The following is a 25,508-nucleotide window of genomic DNA, read 5'->3' as shown; positions in this document are numbered from 1 at the left end:
TGCAACCAGGCAAGGCAGGGTGAGAGCAGGCTGGAACTTGTGTGTGTTTGTATAATCTGACCCAGACTACAGGTAGTTCAAGTCAGGAGATGTGTATTCAGTCCCCACTGTTAAGACTTGAAAATAAAAATCAAGGTTGAATCATGTGTAGAGTTCTGAAAGAATGTAATACTGTCCAAAGTACCATCCTACAGACTAGGCTTTATGCTCAGATCCTCCTGTTTTTTCAGGTGGATATAAAAGGTCCTATGGTACTACTTTAGCAAAGAACAGGAAAGTTGTTACCAGTGTCCTGGCCAATCAACTTAGTGGAAATGGAGTATCTGGTAATTACTACATTACTGTCTGTGTTATTCCACCATAATAATGATCAAAAGTACCTCATAAACTGCAAATACTTTGGAACAAACTGAGTCTCTGGAAGGTGTGGTGGAAATGTATTTAAGCTTCTGAAATAAAGTAGCAATGTTCCCGGCCAGTTCCAGGCAGCGTGGCACATCATAGTTCATCTGCAAAAGGCTATAAAGGAGGAAAGCCCATGGCAAAAGTGACAGTATTCTACCTGAATGACTCAGCTGTTCAGCCACCGGAGAAGTTCTAGACATGGGTGGCTGCATCAGTTTCCCCGAGTAGTTGGTCACTCCACGAGCTTCTATTTCAGCATAGACAGGGGATATCTGCAAAAGAAAAGTCCCAATCCAGTCAGCATTGGAGAAAAGCACATAAGGGTCAAATCAGAGTCCACTTAGACCTACCTGGCAGCACAAACAGGCAAATTGGAGCAAATGTGGCACCAAATACAGTCAAAGTTGGACAACTTTAGACCCTGGTACCACAGGGAGGAAGGATAAGTGATGGGTGAGTGATAAAGAGAGAGTGAGAGGAAAATGGTGGAGAAGGGCAGGTGAGAAGTGAATAATGAAGGCAAGACTGACAGCTGAGTAAAGAAGGGAAAATGACGGGCAAGTGTTAGAGAAGGGAGTGTGATGGTACATTTATGAAGTAGAGTGAAAAGTGGGTGATAGAGACATGACTGACAGGATGATGGAGAGGTTGTGTGAAGGGTGAATGGCTGAAAGGCTGAGTGACAGGTGAGTGACCAGGGACTGAACTGACAAGTGAATGATGGAGCAGGGTGAGGGACAGGTAAGAGAATGAAAATGGCCAATGACGGTAAGTGATAGATAAAGGTGAGAGATACAGTAGATGTGCGATGGACTAGAATGAAGAACGGCGAGTGAAAGACTGAACCATAGGAATGCTCTGGTGAGGTGGTGGGCTGAATGTGAAGATAAAGTAAGGGAACGAAGAGTGAGCAGTAACTGGATGAGATATGGGATGGAGCCTGTGATCAGTGAAATTGAGGTGGAAGCTAAGTGATAAGGAAAATGGGTGGAGGGAAGAGGTAAGTGATAAGGAAGAGTGAATACAGGATGCAGACAGAGAAAGTGTCAAGCACAAGGGAGGATTGTGACATGAGACAGATAGCGGGAGAGATGAACAGTTGAGGGTATGAAGAGTAGGTGGGAGCGATATAGATAGAGAAAGGATGACGTAGTTACTGGGAATGTTTCATTGGGAGGCAGGTGTGATATGAGAAATGCATCACAAGGAGATGTCTGAAAATACATTAGATCTTAACCACTCACCTTTCTTAAGTTGGGTGTTTCCGGTAGAGATGTGCCATCTCCTGATTGTCGCTCTCCAGGAGTTAGGTGTGTATGAACATCTGGTGCATCCCCTGGGCCTCCTGCAGAAAACAGGTATGTACACCTGGTATACAGCCATCAAAGCATGGCACTTGGAGAGGGTTATAGTGGGCTATGTTACAAAGTCTTACATTGAGGGATGTGAGGCATATCAGTGGAAATTTTATACTTTCAGGTTCCATTCCAAAGAATTGAACTCAAAATCCAGGATGGCATTCTGATGCAGTACAGAGGGAGCGTAGCACTGTCAGAGGTGCTGGCTTTGTATCCTCTTAGCCCTCAACTGAATGTAAAAGATTTGGTAATTAAACAAACAGGTATATGATCTCTAGGATGCGAGGAACATCAACATGTAAATAACAATCACAATGTCAAACAAACCTCTGAAAATATCTCCAGGCCTTGAATAAACCTCTCAGTGGCCCTTGAAAACTCAAATAAAGACCCAGATTTGTACTGTCAGATAACAGGAGCTGGTGCTCCAAAATATCTCTTGAATTCCTCCATAAATTGCTTTTCTGGCTGACTGCCAAGGTATATATTTCTTCTTAAAATGAACAGTGATGCATTCTTCTCTTAACATAAATCACTTTAATTACTAAATCTTGGAGAGACAGACAGGAACCAAATGGTGTGTTCTCATTAAACAATCTACCTTTTATCAAATGTACTGGAATTCAGAAATCCAACCCTAAGCCTGACTTCAGACATGGAATGGAAAAAAATCCTATCTCTTGAAGTAACAAACTGAATCACAAACAGAAAGAAGATTAACGCGGTGAGTAAAAAATCAAACCAAATAAAAGCGGCTAGAACTCATATAGCACCTAAAAAATGCATGTAATAGAGTGGCTACTTAACAGGGCCGCCTCCAGCAGCCAAATTCTATCTCACACAAAATTGTAAAATATTCTGTGCTAGTTTGTGAGCATAAAGGCCATTCTACTAAAAGCTCCACCGTCATTAGTGGAGGAAATCAACTGAATCCCAATGCAGAGTTGGGAAGGTGAGGTGATGGGGTAGAGAGGATCTAGGTGGGATAGTAGGGTGAATCGCACTGAAGTGGAGCGGGGCTGAGAAAAGGGGCTGAGAAAAGTAAGTCTGGGTTCTCAAAGAAAAGCTCAAACGTCAAGGTTACTCAAAATCACAGGAAAATAAAATCAAAGAGAATCTGAAGAAGTTTTATATGTACATGAAAAGCAAGTAAGACTCAGGCCCATTGCAGACTGAAAAGGTAACCTATGTGCAGAAAGTAAAGTCCTTAATGAATACTGGGTGGCCTTCTTTACAAAAGGGAAGCCAATGCTTGAAATATTGGACGAGACAGGCACAGTATTTAAAGTTTTAAGGGGTTTAGAATCTTTGAAGATGGATGAATTGTCAGGCCCAGGTTATATACAATAAATGAGATGATACTGGACATGTGGAGGAACAGAAGGACCTTGGCATCCATGTCCACAGGTCCTTAAAGATATCAGAACAGGAGCATAAAGTTGTTAAAAAAAAGTATATAGTATGCTTTTCTTCATTAGCCAAGCCATAGAGTAAAAGAGGCTACTGCCTGAATTGTATACAATGCTTGCTTGGCTAGAATTTGTTTGCAGTATGGTCACCATATGACAGGTGTGACTGCTTAGAGAAGATGCAGGGCAGGTTGATGAGAATGTCACAAGGAACGTAATATCCTGGTTATGAGAAAAGATCGGATAGACTGAGGTTGTTGTTTTCATAGAAATCATAGAAAAAAATCCTGTTAATGCAGCATTAATACATTCTCGTGTGTATCCCTAGTGTTTCTCTGACATTCTACTCGCCCAAATCATAGCAAAGTCATCCAATGTCCAATGTCTATTTCTGGCATTATTTTCACTCACATTGGTCCAAATCGCATTGGCACAACTCACAGAGGCCCAACCTGTCCCTTTCCACCACCAAATGCATTCACCTGACTGAACTTGTACTTAAATTCAACAACTTCTCCTTCAACTCCAGTCACTTTCTCCAAATCAAAGGCGCCACTATGGGAACACACATGGCCCAAAAAACAATGTTTCTAAGAAGCCTTCCTTCTTCTGTAACTGTGACTCTCTTCTACCATAGTTGACAGGGCTCCCAACTCTGTTTTCTCTATTTCCCACATTTCTGCACTCTCTGCCCAGCTGAGCAAGGATAGAGTTCCCATTGTCCTCATTTTCCATCACACCAGCCTACACATTCAATGCTCATCTTCCATAATCCACACCACCTTCAGTGAAATCCCACCACCAGACATATCTTTTCCTTCCTCCACTCTCAACGTTCTAAATGGACTCTTCTGTTTACAACTTTCTGCTCTGCTCTTCCACCCCACCCCACCCCGCTGCAACCACTCTCCTTCTCATGGCACCTTCCCCTGCAACTGCTGGAGATGCAATCCTGCCTTTTACCTTGGCCCTTCTCACCATCTGGTGACCCAACCTCCCTTTCAGGTGCATCTTCTTCCAATCTAGTGTACTGCATTCCGTGCTCACAATGTGCACTCCTTTACATTGGAGACCAAACACAGACTGGGTCACTGCATTGCAGAATGGTCACCCTGAGTTTCCAGTTGCCTGGCATTTTAATTCTCCATCCCACTCCCTCAGTCTTTGACCTTCTATACTGTTCCAGTGAAGCCTGATGTCAACTTGAGAAGCAACATTTTATCTTCTACCTAGGCTTGTTGCAACCCACAGGACTCAATATTGAATTCAGCAATTTTAGATAACCATCCTTTCCTGCTTGTGTTAGAACTGCCAGTAATATTAATTCAGTGTTTGTCTCTTCACAGATGCTGCCTGATCTGCTTGGTATTTCCAGCATTCTCTTCTGTTTCAGATTTTCAGCATCTGCTGTGTTCTGCCTCTCTCAATTTCAGCAGATTCTTTTTGTTTTTTTTCTCTTTAGCTGCCCTCCTTCATCGAATATTGATGCCACAGAAAGCATTGTGTCACCTGGAGAAAACTATGGCAGACATTTCCTTTCTTCCCTCCGCATCTCCCATCTGCAACTTAAAACAACTTGCCTTCTCACTTTCCAGTTCTGACCTATTTTTCTCTCCACTGATGCTGCCTGACCTGCTGAATATTTCTAGCACTTTCTGTTTTTATTCCAGAGCTTAGGACCTTAGCAGCTGAACATACTACAGTCAATGGCAGGGCAATTAAAACAGAAGATGCTCAAGAGGCCAGAAATGGAAAAGTTCAGATATCTTTGGGCTGGAGGAATTTGCACAGGTAGGTGGAATACCATGAAGAGATTTAATAAAGAATGACATTTTTAAAATCAAAGCATTGCTTATCAGGAGCCAGCAAAGGGATGATGGGTGAAAGGGAGTTAGGAAAATGGGGCAACAAAGTTTTAAATGACCTTGTATAGATAGTATTGGAATAAAGAAATCCTACCAAGAGTGCGTTGGAACAGTCAAGTTTATGGATGCATGAAAATTCAGATCCCCCTGCAAGGCCACGTCCTCCTTTAAATCACACATAAAATATACATACCTGTTGTGCTGTCAGTTGAAGCTCGAGTACGCACACTACCATGGTAGACTGATGAGCTTCGCACAGAGTTACGGCGTGGACCTTCACTTATCAGTTCGCCTTCTCCAGACTCTGTGGGTAGGAACAAGGGTTAAAAGTAATCAAAGAACCGAAAACCACTATGGCTGCATTTTAATCATTTTCAACAACTTTCAAAAGCAAACTCTCTTATACAAAGGATTATTCCTTTAAAGGAATGAGAAATGAACAGGCACACCCTGTGTGTGAGTGAGAACTTACAGGCAGAGCCAGTGTTTCATTGTGAATGAAAGATCAGCAGTCCATGTGTGAGTGAGAAATCACTGGTCCTGGCCTGCATGAATGAGAAATCAACATACTTGGCCACTTTGTTAGATTTCATAAGTACAGCACATATGTGAGTGAGAAATCACTTGGTACATTCCATATCTAATGAAAAATCACCAGACACTACCTACGGAAGAGTGATAAATCGTTAGGCACAGTGAGTGTGTGTGAGAAACCATTGGGCACAAACTCTGTGACTCGAGAATCACTAAGTACAGCTGGTGTGTAATGAGAAATCACCAGACATGCCCTACATGAGTGAAAAAAATCACTAAGAGCAGTCAAAGTGTGTGTGAGAAATCACTGGCGCATCCCATGTTTGAGAGACTAATTGGAGACAAGACCTGTCAGTGAGTGAGAATCACTGGATGTGCGCCATATACTGGTGTAAAGTTACCAGGTATAGCCAGTGTGAGCATGAGAAATCACAAGACGTAGTCCAAATATGGATAAGAAATCATCTGACACACCCTGTGCATAGTGGGGAGCGAGGGGAGAAGAAGAGACAGACAGACAGGTAAAGAGAGTGAGACAGACAGACAGAGAGAGGCAGAAAGAGAGAGAGAGAATGACTGACAGAGAGACAGAGACAGAGAGAGACTGAGACTGAGGAACACAGAAAGAGACAGAGAGACAGATGGAGAGAAACTGAAAAAAATACAGGCACAAACCATCTGTGAGTCATTCAAACCTAGCAATTGTGAAGGACCCATGAAATTTTTCCCAATGATGGTGATATGTCACAAAGGAGAACCTGTAAGTGGTGGTGTGAACTTATTAACCTTGTTCCTCTTGGTCTTTTGGCAGCACAGGTTGCAGTTGTGGGGTGTGGTGCTGGACTATCTTGGGTGAGTAACTTCAGTGCGTGATGTAAATTGCAGCCACTGTGCACTGGTGATGGGGGAATGAATGTTCAGGGTGGTTGGTGGGGTGCCAATCAAGTGGGTTGTTTTGTCCTGGATAGTACTGAGCTTCTTGCAAGCTGTTGCAGCTGCATTTACCTGGGTAAGTGGAGAGTATTTCATCAAAATGTTAAATTGTACCTTAAACACAGTGGAAAAAAATTAGGGTATCAGGAGGTGGGTCACTTCCCGCAGGATACTCAGTCTCTAACCTATGTTTATATTCATGATATTTATGTGGCTGGTCAATGGTGACCCCCAGGATACTGTGGTAGGAGACTCAGCAATGGAAATGTCATTGAATGTCAAGGGTAGAGGGTTATGCTCTTTCTTGCTTAGAGCATAGGACAGGCCCTTCCGTCCACAATGTTGTGCCTAAGTAATTAAACCGATGACTCCTAAATAATCTAATCCCTCTTCCCAGCACATGAACCTTCTCTGCATATTTGTCTGCCTATCTGAGTCTCCTATTAAACACTCCTATGCTATCTGCCACTACCACCACCTCCGGCAGTGCATTCCAGGCCCCACCACTCTCTGTGTAAAAATCTTGCCTCGCACATCTCCTTTGTATTTTCCCCCTCTCACCTTAAATACACGTCCTCTAGTAGTAGACTTTTCAATCCTGGGAGAAAGATACTGACTGTCTACTCTGTCTATGCCTCACATAATTTTATAAACTTCTATCAAATCTCCCCTCACCGTCCTCCGCTCCAGAGAAAACAGCCCAGCTTGTCCAAACTCTCCTCATAGCACATGTCCTCCAAAACCAGCAGCATCCTGGTAAACCTCCTCTGCACCCTCTCCAAAGCCTTCACATCCTTCCTATAATGAGGCAACCAGAATTGAACACAGTACTCTAAATGTGGCCTAACCAGAGTTTTATAAAGCTGTAATATAACTTTCTGGCTTTTGAAATTAATGTCTTGACTAATGAAGGGAAGCATGCCACATGCCTTCTTTATCACCCTATCAACCTGTGTGGCCACTTTAGGGAGCCATGCACCTGGACCCCAAGATCCCTCTGTTCATCAACACTGCTAAGGATCCTGCCATTAACTGTGTACCCTCCCTTTATGTTGGATCTCCCAAAGTGCAGCAACTCACACTTGCCCAGATTAAACTCCCCCTGCCACTTCTCCACTCATATCAGCAACTGATCTATATCTTACTGTATCCTTTGGCAATCTTCTATGCAGTGTCACCAACCTTTGTGTCATCTGCAAACTTATTCACCCACCCTACCTCATTTTGATCCAAATCATTTATATCCATGACAAACAACAGTGGTCCCAGTACAGATCCCTACGGAACACCACTAGTCAGACCTCCATCCAGAATAAGACCCATCCACCATTATCCTCTGTCTTCTATAGGCAAGCCAATTTTTGATTCAATCAGCCATGGCACCATGGATTCCATGCATCCTAATTTTCTGGATGAACCTACCATGTGGGACCTTGTCGAATGGCTTACTAAAATTCAAGTGCACAACATCCACCGCTCTACCTTCAATCACCTTCATCATGTCCTTGAAAAACACAAACAGTTTAGTCAGAAATGACCTCCCCCCACACAAAGAGATGATCATTACCTGGCACTTTTGTGGTGTGAATGTCACTTGCCACTATCAACCCCTGCCTAAATCTTGTCTCCTTGCTCCAATCTTTGCTCCTTGCAAGCATAGGCCGGTTTATTAGCTGACAAGTTGTGAATGGAATTGAACATTGCACAATCATCCTCACTTCTGACCTTATGAAGGAAGGATAAAGCAGCTCATGATGGTTGGATATCATCTCTTGATACAACAGGACAGCGTGAATGTGGAGGGAATGAGACTATGAGTCTGCAGTTCTAAAGCAGAATGAGTGTGGGAGCTCTAAGACAGAGAGTGAATTGGGAGGATCCAAGGCCAGGCAAAATCCAGAGGCACTAACACAGAGTGAATCCTGAGGCACTAACACAGAGTGAATCCAGAACTAACATGGAGTGATCCAGAGGCAGTAACAGAGTGATCCAGATGCACTAACACGCAGCGATCCAAAGGCACCAACACACAGTGATCCAGAGGCACTAACACACAGTGATCCAGAGGCACTGACACAGAGTGAATCCAGAGGCACCATTAACCTGGAGGCATGAAGACATGCTGTGAACTTCAAGGCACTCAGACTCACAGTGGATCTGGAGACACTGACACAGTGAATCTCGAGGCACTTAGATATACTGTTACATTGGCATCAAACACTGAACAGGGAGGTGCTCCACCTGCACCAAGAGTTGGGGAATTGACTAAAGGGAGAGAAGGAGAGAGAGGGAGAGAGACAGAGAAACAGAAAGAGAAAAATGAGTGAAGGATAGAGTGAAACTGAGGAAGGCAGTAAAAAGAGGTATTATGAGGGAGGGGTGGTACAAGGGTGAGGAAGAGGGTGGGACAGGAGCCTTTGTGTTCCTGTATACAGTATATGTGAATCTGAATGCATGTGCGTGTGAGAGAGAGAATCTGAGGACACTGAGACAGTCAGATGGTATCATAGTACACAGAGATTCAGAGCATTTGTTACCCAAAACTTCTCCTTTACACACTCTGCAAGAGTTTGTATGAGTGCTGTGAACTGATGTTTAAAATGTCAGAAAATTTTGTTACATCTCCAATGTGGAGTGATATTTTTGACAGTTACTTGAACAAGTTCAGCCCATAACACAAAAGGCTGCTGTCTTGCTCTACTCTAGTGAAGGTCTTGCTCAATCACGTCTTTCTCAGATTCCACAGGTCACTCTCCTCTGGCAGCCATGCACAATTGGAAAATTGTCCTTTTCCGATCAAGACACCTTACCTGTTGCTGCCTTGTATCCCAGGAATCTGGCAATCTTCTGATGACAATGTTCCTGCTCCTCATATGTCAGCAGCTGATAGATGAACTGCCAGATCACCTGCTTCGCCGGCGTGTCCAGCACAGGATAGATGTCAACAATCAGAGTATCAATGTTCCTGTGGAAGCACAAGTAGAGATTCAGTCCAGGGCTTGTGTTGAACAGGTACAGCCCAATCAACAGCTCTGCTTATAAGTCTTCCTGCACAAGCTTAAAATATGAACAAAATGAGAAATTCAGTGAGAGAAAAACAATCAGGTCCCAAATGTCCCACTGGGAAAGGCTCCTCATCTCCTGTTGTACCTGCCACATCCCACCTCATGCCTTGACATGTATCAGTGAAGCTCCCTAGGCAACTGTGCGAACTGCTGCTTTCAGACTATTGCATCATTGCTTCAGGCCTGATGACAGGGCATTAGAATAAACTCTGTAAAATTCAAGCCATAGCGTAGTAACAGTGTCTTTCCATAGTCCCCAGTGCAGGAGTGGATGTCTCTACACTAGGATTCCCAACATCATTTGTCAAAACTAAATCATGAGGAATCACAATGCAATCACAAGGAAGGTGAGAGTAGTGGATTCAGTTCTTGAACCAACCTACACAACCCTATTCACTACCCCAGTCTAGAAACAGTAAGACCACTTTGATCACTTTGCACAACAAAAGACTTTGGGTTTTGTTTCATTCTAATTGTGTTCTTTTTTGTAAAAATTGTATATAATTAATGTTTAATTTATGGTTTTTTTGTAAATGCTGCTTATCTGATGCTATGTGCCTGTGATGCTGCTGCAAGTTTTTCATTGCACCTGTGCATGCACATACTTGTGCATATGACAATAAACTCAACTTTCAACTTAAGGACAGTATCCTGAGCAGCAACAATCTGCTGGAGGAACACAGTGCGTGGAGCAGCATCTGTGGGGGGAAAGGAATTGTCAACATTTTGGGTCAAAACCCTGTATCAGGTATGAATCCTGAAGTTGTTAATAATAACAATTACTAGTTTTCGCCTGCATTTGGGAGGGCATTTCCTGATGACTTTTGCAGCACCCAGCAGCTCTTGACCTTCCAAGAAAGAGTAAATTGATTTTTTTTTACAGAGCATGGACATGTTATAGATAATGGGCGGTCAGGGACCTCTGCATCTACTGACAATAAATATTTAAGGTGGGAACAGAGATGCAGAATTTGTTTTGGATTGTAGAAAAGACCCATTAGACACAGAATGTTCTCCTTCAATGCTGTAAACTGAAGACAATTAGCATTAATAACTTTTGCCTGTAACAAAAGTAAAATGTCCAATGGCACTCTGCAAAAGAAATAGCAGGTAAAATTACTTGAGACAAAATAGGTGAATTTTGGACAGATTACCAAAAAAAAAGTAGAGTTTAAGGAGAGAGAGGGTTTTGGAGAAGCAATTACTGTAGCAAACTTGGCAACAGTGACTAATTTTAGTACATTAATGGGCTGGATGGTTGTGCAGACAGCTGTACTAGAAAAGATAATTCATGCTCCACAATCCCAGACATCCAGACATTGACCAGAGTGTAATAGCCCATTTAGCTTTTAGAGAACCTAGGCTCTGTGATGTACAAACTGTGTGAGAGAAGAGTGGGGGGAGGGGTAGGGGGAGGGAAGGAGTGGGGGAGGAGACAGAGATGGGGGGTGTTGGGAGAGAGAGGAGTGAGAGGCGAGGGAGAGAGGAGAGAGAGGGGGTGAGAGAGGGGGAGAGAGGGGGAGGAGGAGAGAGAGGAGAGGGAGATGGAGAGAGAAAGTGAGAAAGGGGGAAAGAGGGACGGGGAGAGAGGGAAAGAGAGAAAGGGAGAGAGGGAAAGAGAGAAAGGGAGAGAGGAAAGAGAGAAGGGGAGAGAGGGAAAGAGAGAAAGGGAGAGAGAAAAGAGACAGGGTGGGATTTTAATTCTAGGAAGCTTCAAAAAATTAACACACAGGCAAAGTTATTCCTGATGACCTTTCAAAGACTGTTTACAAATTTTATGTTACATCAATACAGGGTTAGCATGAAATGCAGGTGCCAAGAAGTCTTAAAGTTTTTAAACTGTCTTCTCATCTAAACTCTTACTCAAGTAATTGTAACCACTGGAATTGATTTTTATTACCTGAAATGTAATTTAGAATTATGATTTAGTAACTTTAAAAATTGTAATCAACTGGTGACATTGATACCACACAGGAAAGGGGAAGAAACCTGAAGTATTGTTTGCTGAGGCCTGCAGAGGCAGACAGTGTTAAACCTCGGGGAAAAGTGCAGTGGCAGTGGAGCATTACCTTCAAAGTAAGGCACTCAGCCACCATGATGCTGCTGTCATTTACGGGAAGCCGTGTCTTACTTGGATCATCAGTATATGGTCATGAATGTATGTAAGGTATAGCTCATAGTACAGAGAGTAGAGGGATACAGGGAAGTGCATGCTTGTGTCAGTTGTTACATTAACATTACTGTAACCTCTCAAAGTCAAGTAAAAATATTACACCACATTTTTTGTCATTTATTAAAATCCCTACTCAGAATTTCTTCAAAGCTTTGCATTGCTGCTGTCGTAATTCAATTACTGCTCCCTTTAAACAAAGGTAGGCAGACACCGGTCTTACTGTTGAAATCTTAAGGGTTATACAACCCGGAAGAGTAAGAGAAATGGAGCAACAAACAATGTACTGGAGGAACTCAGTGGGTCAAGCAGCATCTGTGGGAGGAAAGAAATTGTTGACATTTCCTGCATCAGGACTGAGGGTGGAGAGGTGAATCAGCCAGCACAGAAAGGAGAAGGGGAGTGGCGAGAAAGGATTCTGAGGTGATTGGTGGACTGAGGAGGGGTGTAAGATGACAGGCAGGTACTGCCAGGTAGGGAAGGTGAGTGGGGGTGGAGTTGGAAGACTGTGGCAGGTGAATGATAGATGGAGGGAGACAACGAGAGGAAAAAGAGAAAAAGAAGATGGAGCAAGGTGGGGGGAGTGGAGTGTGAAGATAGGAGACAGCTGCTGGAGGGAGATAAGCAGGAATACAAAGGGCTACCAGTGCTGCATTCAGATAAGTAAAGGAGATGAGAATGGGAACCACTTCACCACCAAGGGGAGAGGTGAGTGACAGCTGGAACCAGATGGGGGGTGGAGGATGGAGGGGGGCAGGTAACCTGTGTGTGAAGTGGATGGGTGGATCCAGGAGGAGGAAGGGGAAAAAAATAGGTGAAGGGAGGCTGGGATGAGGGTGGGAAAGAGGACAAAAATGGGAGGACCAGAGGATCAGAAGGAGGAGAGGGAGGGAAATGAGGGGTGGAGAGGGGAAAAATAGGAAAGGGGGGGTTACCTAAAAATGGAAAACTCAATATTCATGCCACTGGGTTGTAGACTACCCAGGCAGAATAAAAGGTGTTGCTCCTCCAGTTTGTGTTGACTTCATCCTGGCAGTACTACTGCGAGGGCAGGAGTAAGGGAAGGATGGATGTGGAGGTATGAGCGGACCAGGGAGTCATGGAAGGAGTGGTCCTTGTGGAAGGCGGGAAGGAGTGGGGAGGAGAAGATGTGGCTGATGGTGGGATCTTGCTGCAGCTGGTGGAAATGATGATGGATGATATGCTGGATGTGGAGGCTCATAGGGTGAAAGGTAAGGACCAGGGGACCTCTATCTCCCCCGTCTGGGAGGAGGCGTGGTGAGAGCAGAAGTATGAGAAACAAAGGCGATGTGAGATCAGGCTCCATCAACCACAGCAGAAGGGAAGCCACACTTCCTGAAAAATGAGGACATTTCAGATATCCTAGAACAGAAAGCCTCATCGAGAGCAGATGCGGCAGAGATGGAGAAACTGGGAGAAAGGAATGGTATCCTTACAAGAGACAGAGTGGGAAGAGGTGTAGTCTAAGTAGTTGTGGGAGTCTGTGGGTAGTTTGTCTCCTGAAATGGAGACAGGGAGATCTAGAAAAAGAGACAAGTGTCAGAAATGGTCCACGTGAACTTGAGAGCAGGGTGGAAGCTGGTGACGAAAGTGATAAAATTGATGAGTTCTGCACGAGTGCAAGAAGCAGCACCAATGCAGTCATCAATGTAATGGAGAAAGGGTTGGGGAATGGTACCAGACAAGGTTTGGAACAGGGACTGCTCCATGTAGCCAACAGAAAGACAGGCAAAGCTGGGGCCCACGCGGGTGTCCATGGTGACTCCTTTGATTTGGAGAAAGTGAGAGGAATCAATTGTTTAAGGTAATAACAAGTACAGCCAGGCAGATGAGAGTGTTGGTGGAGGTGAATTGGTTGGATCTTTGTTGTAGAAAGAAGCAGAGGGCTTTCAGACCTTCCTGATGGATGTGTATAAAGACTGGACTTCCATAGTGAAGATGATGCAGTGGGAACCGGAGAATCAGAAGTTGCCCAAATGGTGGAGGGCATGCGAGGTGTCCCTGATGTAGGTGGGAAGGGACTGGACAAGGGGAGACAGGATGGAGTTGAAGTATAGGGAGATATGTTCGGTGGGGCAAGAGCGGGCAGAAGCAATGGGCAGTCCAGAAACTAGGACAGTCCTCTTTGTGGATCTTGGGTAAGAGATAGAAGTGGAAAGTACGGGGTTGAGGCGCTATCAGGTTAGAGGCTGTGGAGAGGAGATCTCCTGATGTAATAAGATCTGTGACAGTGCAGAAGATGATGGCCTGGTGTTTGTTGGTGAGGTCATCGTCCTGGGGTTGGTAAGAGGAGGTATCTGTGAGCTGTCGTCTGGCCTCTGCAAGGACGAGGTCAGTCCGCCAGTTTACAATGGCACTGTCCTTGTCTGCTGGTTTGATGACTAGGTTGCACTCGGAGGGGGTGAGGTTGGAGCAGGCCAGGGGAGTGAAGATGTTGAGGTGGTTGATGTCATGGCGGCAATTGGAGAGGAAAAGGTCAAGGAGGGTAAAAGGCGCGAAGGGGGTGTCCAAGAGGAAGGGGATGTTGGAGACATGAGAAGGTGTCATCAGTTCCATCTCTGCCATATCTGCTCTCAAGATAAGGCTTTCTGTTCCAGGACATCTAAAATGTTCTTTTTCAAGAAGTGTGCCTTCCCTTCTGATGTGGTTGATGGAGCCTCATCTCGCATATCTCGTATTTCTCGTATTTCTGCTCTCACCTCGCCTCCTCCCAGACAGAACAGAGATAGAGGTCCCCTGGTCCTTACCTTTCATCCTATGAGCCTTCGCATCCAGCATATCATCCTTCATAATTTCCACCAGCTGCGACAAGATCCCACCGCCAACCACATCTTCTCCTCCTCACCCCTTTCTGCCTTCCGCAGGGATCACTCCTTCCATGACTCCCTGGTCCACTCATCCCTCCACACCCATCCCTCCCTCAACCCTGCCCTCGCAGTCGTACTGCCAGGATGAAACTCAACACAAACTGGAGGAGCAACAGCTTATATACTGCCTGAGTAGTCTACAACCCAGTGGCATGAATAATGTGTTTTCCAATTTTAGGTAGCCAGCCCCCCCTTCCTACTTTTCCCCATCTCCCATCCCCCTGTATTCCCCCCCTTCCTCCTCTGATCCTCCAGTCCTTCCTTTTTTACCCCCGTTCCCACCCTCCTCCCAGCCTCCCTGCACCCATCTTCATCCCCTTCCCTCTCCTGGCTCCATCCACCCACTTCACACACAGGATCCCCCTCCCTGCCCCCCCACACACCCCCATCTTGTCCCAGCTGTCGTTCACCTTTCCCTTAATGGTTCCCATTCTCCCCTCCTTTATTTATCTGAATCCAGCACTGGCAGCCCTTCGCGTTCCTGCTTATCTCCCTCCAGCTGCTGTCTCCTATCTTCACACCCCACTCCCCCACTGTGCTCCATCTGTTTTTTTTTCTTCCTCCTCTCTCCCTCTGTCTCCTTCCATCCATCATTCACCTGCCACAGTCTTCCAACTCCACCCCCCCTCACCTCCCCTACCTGGCACTACCTGCCTGTCACCTTACATCCTTCCTCAGTCCACCAATCACCTTGGAATCCTCTCTCGCACGCCCCTTCCCCTCTTTATGCTCGCCATCTCGCCTCTCCACTCTCAATTCTGATGCAGTTTCGACCTGAAATGTCAACAATTTTTTTCCTCCCACAGATGCTGCCAGACCTGCTGAGTTTCTTCAGCACATTGTTTGTTGCTCCAGATTCCAGCATCAGTAGTCTCTTGTTTCTCTAAATGAAATGGAGGATGCACAAGAGACCAGAATTAGAAAATGCAGAGTTAACAGAGTTTTGCAGGACAAAAGGAAGTTTCAAAACTAGAGAGGACCAAGACCATATGGTAATTTAAACATGAATTTTATCATCAAAGCATGGCTGTATTGGAAACTGAGTCAGCAAACAGAGGAACAATGGATGAGTAGGATTTGACTCCAGATTAACCAAGGCACCAAAATGTGTACATGGCTAAGTCACTAATGTGTACGTGTCTAAATTAGGAGTCCCATAGACTAGTCAAGCAACAGCATGATATAGTATACTCACAGAATCATACCTAACAGATACTGTGCCAGACCCTCCCATCACAATCTCTGCATACATCTTGTACCAGCAATAGGACAGGCATTACAGTGATTTATAGGTGGGAGAGAGTAGACTTGGAAATCTACAACACTGACTCCACCCCTCACAAAGTCTCACCACATCAGATCAAACAAGGAAAGCTTCTCCTTAATTACCATCTACTGTCCTCGTTGGCCGATTACTCAGTGCTCCTCTCATGCTAACACTGGGAAGAAGCACTGAAAGCAGGGAGGACACAGAATGTTCTCTGGGTGCAGTTTCACCAACATCTTGCACAACTGTAACATGACATCCTGACTCTTGTACTCAACGCCACAACCAATGAAGGCAAGAATGCCTTAAGCCTCCTCATCACCTTGTCTATCTGAGTCGTCACTGTCATGGAACCCCTGTTCTACAACAGTCCCCAGGGCCCTGCTGTTCACTGTGTATGTCTTGCCCTGGTTTAACTTCCTATAATGCATCACTTTGTACTTATCTGAGTTAAGTTCCATCTGCCAATCTTTTTCCCACTTTTCCAGTTGATCTAGATCCTGTTGCAACCTTAGACAACCTTCTTCACTGTCCACCACACCACCAATTTTGGTGTCATCCGCAAACTTACTAACCATGCCATCAACATTCTCATCCAAATGACAAACAACAGGAGATTCATCATTAACCCTTGCAGCTCACCACTGGTCACAGACCTCCAATCTGAACCCTCCACCTCCACCCTCTGACTCCTTCCACCAAGCCAATTTTGTTTCCAGGTGTCTAGTTCATGCTGGATCCCATGTGATCTCATCTTCCAGACCAGCCTACCATGCAGGAACTTGTCAATGGCCTTATTAAGGTCCACATAGATAAAGTCTATTGCCCTGCACTTGTCAATCCTCTCGGTTACCTCTTCAAAAGGCTCAATCAAATTTGTGAGATACAATTTCCCATGCTAAAAGCCATGCTGACTGGTCCTAATCAGCCCGTCTTTCCATATGCAGATAGAACCTGTCTCTCAGAATACCCCCGGTAAGTTTCTCACCACTGATGTTAGCTCAGCAGCCTGTAGTTCCCTGGCTTGTCCTTTCAGCCCTTTTTAAATAAAGGCACAACATTAGCCACCCTCCAGTCTAAAGGGAAATGTTAAATGGAATAGGCTCAATGTAGCTAAGGCTACTCAGAACTGTAGACTATCAATAGCAACTGCAGCAGCAATGTACACCATCGTATTCTGTAACCTCATGGCCAAACACGTCCCTCACTGTCACCTCTGGTTCAATGAGGAGTGCAGAGGAGTTACCAGGAACAGCACCAGGTGTACCTAGAAGTGCGATGTCACCTTGGAAAAGCTGCAACACAGGGCTAGATGCATTATAAACAGCAAAAACAGCACACAGTATTCCCCCAGCTTACGGATTGTCAAAGTTCTGAAATCCTACATTATGTAGCTGTGACTTGAGTTCGTCCATTAATTGCTAATGGATGGAAGACCCTTCAAGAACATTCTCAATGATAATGGAATCAAGCATGTGAACGCCAAAGACAAAGTGTCTTAGGCCCTGTTTCACCTATGACATTCCTTCCATCAAAGTCAAAGTCCAGTTTATTGTCATATGCACAAATACATGTATGCACAGGTGCAATGAAAAACTTACTTGCAGCAGCATCACAAGCACATAGCATCATATAAGCAGGATTCACAAGAAACACACAAATTAAACACAATTTTTAGAAGAAAGAACACAATTTGAACAAAAAAACCCAACAAAGTCCATTTCAGTGCAAAGTGGGCAAAGTGATCATAGCACTGCTAGACTCTAGTGATTAGGGTTGTGCTAGTTGGCTCAAGAACCAAATAGTTGAAGGGAGGTAGCTGTTCTTGAACCTGGTGGTGTGGGACTTTGGGCTTCTGTACCTCCTGCCCAATGGTAGCTGCGAAAAGATTAGATCAGAGACGGGGATATTCATTGATTATTGTCCAATTTCATTCTATTTCTAACTCTCAGCAAATGAAACAGCCCATGCCTACAGGCAGCAAAGCCCAGACAATATTCAAGCATGAGCTGGTAAGTGGCAATTAATATTCCCAACACCATTTTCAATCATAGAGAGTCTAACCACTTACCCTTTATACTTAATGGTATTACCAGATCTGATACAGGCTGGTACCAGTAAGAAAGTAGCCAACACAATCAGTAGAAATGAGTTAAATCAACAATGTTAGTGATATAATTGCAGAAGTAGGAAATGTAGGTTACTTTCACCTCTGCCCACACTTAACACCCTGGGAATGGTGATCAATAACCAAAATTCAACTTGACCAAGCATATAAATATAGTGAGTACAATACCAGCTTGAAGGTTGTGCATTCAATAGCAAATAACTCACCCTCTGTCACACAAAGCTTTTTCATCACCTACAAGGCACATCAGGAATATGATGGAAGAGTCTACACTCATCTGGATGAGAGCAGCTTCAACAGTACTCAAGAAGCTTGACGCCATCCAAAGCAGCCCACTTCATTGGCACCCCATGCATCATCCAACCACCATTCCCTTCACTATCATCACCCTGTGACTGCAGTGTGAACCATCTGAAAAATGCATTGTAGTCACTTGCCTGGGCTATTCCGACAACACTTCCCAAACTTTGATCTCTACCACTAAGTAGAGCAAGAGCAACAGGCACGTGCGAACACCGCCAACTGCAGGTTCCCCACTAACTCACACACCATCCTGACTTGAAAATACAGTCAGCACTCCTTTATGTTGTTGGATCTAAATCCTCAAACTCTCTGCCAAACTCCCTGCCAACAGGAATACCTTCACTAAAAGGACCACTGAAGTTCAAGAAGGTGGGAAGCACAATTAGGGATCAGCAACAAATGCTGGACTTGTCAGCAATACTGACATCCCAGAAGTTTAATTGGTATAAGGCAGATGAGCTTTAGATTAACTTAAATTTTTGGATTAAAATGGTAAATGCTGGAAAAACTCTGAAGATCAGGCATCATCTGTGGAATGATAACCAGAGTTAGCATGTAAGGTCAATGACCTTTCAACACAATTGGAAAAGTTAATGGTAACAACTTCTAAGATGCAGAGAAGGAGGGCAAGAGAGGAAAGATCGACAGAGACTTCTTCCTGTTAGCTCTGTTTTTCTCTCCCCATATATTGTCCGAGCCTCTGAGTGTCTCCAGCATTTTCTGCTTTTATTTCAGCAGCAAGAGTATTTTACTTCTGTATTTGTTTTTGAATAGTGGAATTGAAAGACCAGCCAAGACTGAACTGGAACAAAAATGTTTGGCAGCAACTAAAGCACAGATAAGAGTTTCAGCAGTATAAGTTGAGGGAAAGACAGTATCTGGGAAATCTATAACCTCCAGTGATGGACAGGATAAGAGCAATTAGATCAGCTCAGGTTGCTATCTGGGTCAGCCCTAAACACTGACCACATTCTTAACCTAATTTACTTCATTCACAATTGTCTTACTTGTTACTATAGAACAATTATTGTCAGAGATTTATCTCTTAAAAATCCCCACAATGGCATTCAGAGTGACTTCATTGATAATGACGGATGGAAATTTGCCCCATCGCCAATTAGTGTTCCTTGTCACGAATATCCTGAGGAAAGAAGGTTTCAAGCATAGCTTCCAATTGATAAGAAAGGATCTTTAAAAGTCAACAACAATCTTTATACATTTCTGTTCCAAAAAGATTGCCTCTATATTCCTTAAATGTTGAGTAGAAAATTACAGAAAATTACATGCATCCTCTGCTGATGACCAAGTGGTACCTGTAATTAATCCTGGGGAATTAATCCTGCTATTAGTCTTAGAGCAATGTTACAGCAATATATTTAACCTTAGTGCATGGTTTCTGCTGTGAATGGTCCCTCTGTAATCCTCACCTTACCTATATATGCATCGTTATAGCTGTGGGTTGTAAAGTCAGATGGTTTGCCAGCACATCAAGACTCAAACTAGACACTTGGATGGAATACACAGTTTTCTTTCTTGACTTTAGGGGAAAATGGCAAAAAAAAAATCATTATTTAAAATACTGAAAGGGGGAAATACAAGACAATTATACCTTATTAGACAGTATGGTGGTTAACATAAATTTGCATGAAAAACACGATGATGCTGGAGGAACTCAGCAGGCCAGGCAGCATCCATGGAGAAAAGCAGGTGGTCAACGTTTCGGGTCGGGACCCTTCTTTGGGACTGAAGACAGGAAAAGGGGGAGTCAATATATAGGAGGGAAAAGCAGAGCAGTGATGTGGACAAAAGAGGGGAGGTAGGGTGGGAACAGGGTGGTGAAAGGTAAATACAGGTAAGGGATAGTGATAGGCAGGTGCAGGGAGGAGGGGAGAGCAGATCCACTGGGGGATGGGTAAAAATTAAGGAGAGAAAGGGGGAAAAAAGAGGGAAAAAAAGGCTGCGAAAGGGAAGAAGAGAAGAGGCATGGTAGGGGAGGGGGTTTGTGGGGAAGAGGTTTGTGGGGAAGGGGGTAAGGATTACCTAAAGTGGGAGAATTCAATATTCATGCCATTAGGCTGCAAGGTTCCAAGATGGAAAATGAGGTGCTGTTCCTCCAGTTTGCACTTGGAATTCTCCTGGCAGTGGGGGAGACCGAGGACTGTCCTCAGTGATAGTGTGGGGGTGGGAGTTGAAGTGACTGGCTATGGGAAGATGCAGGTCTGCCAGGAGAATTCCAAGCACAAACTGGAGGAACAGCACCTCATTTTCGTCTAGATTCCAGCATCTGCAGTCCTTTATTTCTCTAACATAAATCTACATCTGCCATTTGGTACTTCATTTGGCAATTGATATCACATAGGATATTGAGCACACATAGGATGTTCAGTTGTGAAGGGCAAACATCACTAAGCAATAGGGCTAGATGGCAGTTACCAACCTTGAATACTATCTTCTCCCTAACCTGAAGAAAAATAGTAAACCATGCTGATATCTGTTCATAGTGTATGGATTGGGCCCTGGGAGGAAGTTGGGCCCTAAGCATACACTTCTCTTCACATATGAGGTTAAGTCCTGAAGTAGACAGTATGCACTATTCACACTTATTTCCTTAAAATATGGTGCCTTTTTAAATGCCATACACCAGATCTGTTTTCAGCTAACTTATCACTCTCCATCTCTGGACAATCTCTTCACCAGACCCTTCTCCAAAAGGCCCACCAGCTCACTCCTTCCACAGACCATGCTCCTCAAACGGAAATTGCAATGCCAGTAAGGGGATTATCTTTCCAAAATGGTAAAGCTGAATGCGCATTATTTAAAAAAAAATGCAGGAGACAGGGATGTTTAAAGGTGGATGGGTGGGAGCAGGCATTCACATTGCACAGCTGGAGTAAAAGGGTCCTCCCAGCCTTTCATTACCCTGCCACTGCCATCCTACTTCAAAATGTTGCTGCCTCTATTTCACAAACTGGTTCCACTACTTGTCAGCTGCTGCCTGGATATGAATGACAGCACAATCCAGATTATGTGAGGAAAACTGCTGCTGTTCATTGACATTAACTCTTGTAATGGTGCAACTTCCAAACTTCCATACACGCAAAGCAAACACAGAAACTGAAAGCTGTTCCCGGCAGTTCACTGCTCTCCAGTGTCGAAAGCTTCGTGGAGTTCAACGTGGGTATGGGAACCTGTCCTTACATTTCACTCCTACCAAACAATCCTGCCCAAGGTAACATGAAGTTCAACTAGATTATTCCTTTTGGTCTGAATGGAGGGGGAATAGCTTCAAGAACCACAAGTGGGTGCTTGTCACTGTATATATTAGAGTAAAAATATCTGGTTGGAAATTCAGATTTGTCAGTTTCTCACATCTGAATGTTGACTTTTCAAGGAGTGGAATGTAACTTACTTTTGCAAATATGACAAGGCTGGGCACCTCAGTCCACACTGTTCTTCCATGCTACAATAGCACAATTCCAGGCTGGGACCTCACTCAGCCATCCCAATATACATATCCACTCCTTCAGCTACACTTCCCCCCACCTTGCAATACCAACATCTATGGACTCTTGACCTCACAATCTATTTCGCCATGGCCTTACACCTTATTGTCTGTCTGCACTGCACTTTCTCGCTAAGTCCCGTTCACAGTCATCTCTACACGCACGAACCAATCATTGCCACCAAATTAAGCACCAATTTGATTTTAACATTTTCATCCTTCTTTAAAAATTCCTATGTGGCCTCCTCCCTCTCTATCTCTGAAACCTCTAGACCTACAATCCTTTATTTTTTCACTCCTCCAATTTTTGCTTTTTGATAACCCAATTCTCAGTGTTCGACTACCGGTAAGCGTGACGGCAGCTGTCAAGACCCTAAGTTCAAGATCACCTCCCTAAAGATCTCCATCCTTCTACCTTCCCCTCTAACTGACAAGAGTTGAGTCCTGTGCCAGAAAGGATGTCTTGATCAGACAGCACTGCTGGTTCAAAATAAATTCAAATTCACAAGCCGTGCCCAGGCCAAATTTATAGCTGCTGCAGGCAGCAGTTAAATGTCCTCCTTACAGAGATGCATGGCATGGATTAACCAACTGTTAAGTAAGAAGAGTCAAAGTGGGTGAAGGAGAGAGAGGGAGAGAAAGAGAGAGAGAGAAAGAGAGAGAGAGAAAGAGGGAAAGACAGACAGACAGAGACAGAGGGAGAGAGTGAGAGATGAGAGAGAGAGAGACAGAGAGAGAGACAGAGAGAGACAAAGAGACAGAGAGAGCACCCTACAACAATTGAGTCCCAGACCAGTCCCAAGTTGAATGACTCTGGAATATCATTTGTTCAGGTTTGCCTAACAGAGACAGTTTTCCAGAATTTTGCAGCCAGTGATGAGCACTGCCAGCTCACTGTAGATGTCCTACTTAACTGAAACAAGTATGGCCAACAACAAGCTCTGCCCACAATACACCCATGCCTTGCACCTGTCACTTACTTTTGACATATTGATAATATTACAATGTGGGAGCACATCTCTCTTTAGATGCCAAAGTGTGGAAGCAGATCTCTACAGGGGTCCCACAGCTTGGCAGGCACAGGTCTCTACACTGTGTGGAAGTAGATCTTGTACACACTTCAGACCATATGAGCTTCTGGCACTACAGGTGGAGGAAAGTACTGAGCTACAGAAATCACCTTTCAAGTTCATGGCCAGGCACCAAGCCTCACTTAGACCAAGCCCTGTTGCAAATGACTGCACACACCTGGATAGCACCTACCTGTGCTGGAAGAAGCACTCGAGAGCCTTGCAGACACTGTAACGTTCCTGCTGTGTCAAGAGGTGCTCCAGTTGCTGGACGAAGGTTCTTCCTTGGAATTTTATACTGGATGGAAGGATTTCAGTCACCCACTGCAGAGAAGTCAATGATGAAGCATATGAGGGATTATCCACAGGGTCCGGCTCTGAGAAATGCATTAGGAGGAAGAAAAGGGGAAAAATAAAAAAAATATATATATATATAAATAGTCAGACAACACAGACAGAAATAAAAGCACAGGCACATGTGCATATATTTAATCAGGTCCTCAGGCACATATAGGTACTGATGTCTAATTACACGAACTGCTGTGGCTCAGCTGACAGAGTGTTTTTGCTTCCAGCTCTCTCTCCAGAGGCCTGAGCGCAAAAATCCGGACAGGCATTCCTGTGGAATTCCAAAGAAGTGCCATGCAATCGCAGGACAACATTTTAAATTGAGGTCAGATGGATATAAACTATTCCATTGCTTTATTCCAGATACAAGGAGTGGGGTTAACCCAGGAGCCCTAACATTTACGTCTCACACGTTACTGAAACAATATGTGGTCATTATCACATGGCTGTTTGTGGGAGCTTGCTGTGCATAAACTAACTATAATTGCAATAGTGACCTATCTTCAAGAGTGTATCTTTGGCTGTAAAACACTGTGGAATGTCATTCGGGCTGCCTGAACTGTAACAAAGCTAAAGAGGTTAGATTGTGGAGAATAACTATCCCATGGTAGGGTATGTGTTCATGGACAGAATATCAGCTCCAGAACATACAGCTTTCCAACACCAGTGAGAACAAAAGTGTTGAGAATGTGGTCTGATGGATCTGTGGGATAAATATGTTTCCACTTGTCCATTTAGCTATTTCAGATGACATTTAAATATAAATGCATATTAGGAACATGGCTTCTTTGCATTTTTGAACCAAACAGCAAGCTGGTACCGTGGAAAAGGATATCTGTGGGCTAGAGCCTAACCTCTCTTTGGTCCCATGTGATTGGCAACCTCAATCCGATAAACACTGAATTGAAATGTGGACTAATATCTATTTCAGACTGACTTTATTCTCCAATATTAAGTGTGGACAAATAAAACTATGTGCTCTTAAGCATATTTGTGTCAACTTATATCATTTACCACAGAATATCTTCTGACTCCCCCACATAATCAAATAACACAAGGATTGCCAACAGAGGAAAGCCAGATAGGAAGAAAGAACTGCTAGATACATGACCCTTTGAACTTCCCAGCTGCTGTATTCTTGACACAAGATATAGTAAGCAGACTTAGGCTAGGACACAGGTGATGTACATGCAGGTCTCTGTGCAAGAGATGGACAGTGATGTAATACTTACCTTACTGATCAAATAGTAATTGTTCGCTTACACAGTGAACTTAGCATATTTTCTGAATGTACAGCTATTTCCTACAATTACTCCTGGAGCAACCTTTACCCTACTGAATGTAAAGTAACATGTGTTCATATATTTCCTTATGACATAGAAGGAGGTGAATATATCCCATCAAGTCTTTGTTGGCTTCAGAATAACGCCATTTATTCCCCCCCCTAACCTATTCTCTCATATACACCCATTAACACCCCCCCCCCCGATTCTCCCACCACCCACCTATACTAGGGGTGATTTACAGTTGCCAATTAACCTAATGTCACTGGGATGTGAGGAAAAACCAGGGCACCCGGGGTAGACCCACACAATCACTGGGAGAACATGCAAACTCCACATAGACGGCATGGAGGTCAGGGTCAAACCTGGGTTGCTGGCAAGTGAGATGGCTGCACTACTTGCTGTGGTACTATCCCACCCAGTAAATCCTCAAGGTACACATGCGGTTAACATTTAACCATGTTGGTTAACTCTGATAGCACAATTAGTAATCCTTACATTCCTAGACTATCAGTAACTACTGTTGAATAAACAATAAATCTGAACTCTTGATGTGCCAGAAATAAGTGGGAATATTCGTTTACTCATGGAGAAAGTCTTTTTATCCACTTTTTAGCTTCCTTTCCTGATATAGGATCATAAATAACATTTTCAGCTCCAGGATTTTTAAAGGACATTTCATACTGCAGCATTACCACAAATGTTATGGACTGCAACAGTTAAACATGAACGAATGGAACATTATCATGCTGGCTATTGGATGGAATGGATACTGAATGTAGTAGTGAAGGATAACAATTTGCTGAGAATGGGAGATATATACTAAAGTACCCAAGTATTAGAATCTGCACAGTGTGTGCTGTGCAGCAGCTTGGATAGTTTAAAACAGGCACACCCCATACAAGCAGTTTCTGGTCCACATAACATGGACCAAAAAGACAGGAAAAGTTTCTTCTAAAACAAGTGTTGCAGAGGTTGCC

At 44.0% G+C, this 25,508-nt stretch overlaps 1 protein-coding gene across 1 annotated transcript in view; it reads right to left on the bottom strand.

The window, feature by feature from the left end:
• The window catches only part of grid2ipb (glutamate receptor, ionotropic, delta 2 (Grid2) interacting protein, b), a 151,748-nt gene that overhangs the window by 23,623 nt on the left and 102,617 nt on the right, over positions 1 to 25,508 (bottom strand). The window contains exons 8-12 of the mRNA XM_052021789.1: positions 23,091 to 23,274; positions 9,315 to 9,469; positions 5,231 to 5,341; positions 1,650 to 1,750; positions 563 to 677 (exon numbers count right to left, since the gene is read on the bottom strand). Of these exons, the coding sequence (XP_051877749.1) occupies positions 563 to 677; positions 1,650 to 1,750; positions 5,231 to 5,341; positions 9,315 to 9,469; positions 23,091 to 23,274 (666 nt within the window). The remainder of the gene's footprint in view (positions 1 to 562; positions 678 to 1,649; positions 1,751 to 5,230; positions 5,342 to 9,314; positions 9,470 to 23,090; positions 23,275 to 25,508) is intronic.

This window comes from Pristis pectinata, chromosome 8 (assembly GCF_009764475.1).
Source record: "Pristis pectinata isolate sPriPec2 chromosome 8, sPriPec2.1.pri, whole genome shotgun sequence".
NCBI classification, from domain to species: Eukaryota; Metazoa; Chordata; class Chondrichthyes; order Rhinopristiformes; family Pristidae; genus Pristis; species Pristis pectinata.
Note: the sequence above shows the minus strand (reverse complement) of the source record. Positions and strands in the feature narration are given on the sequence as shown.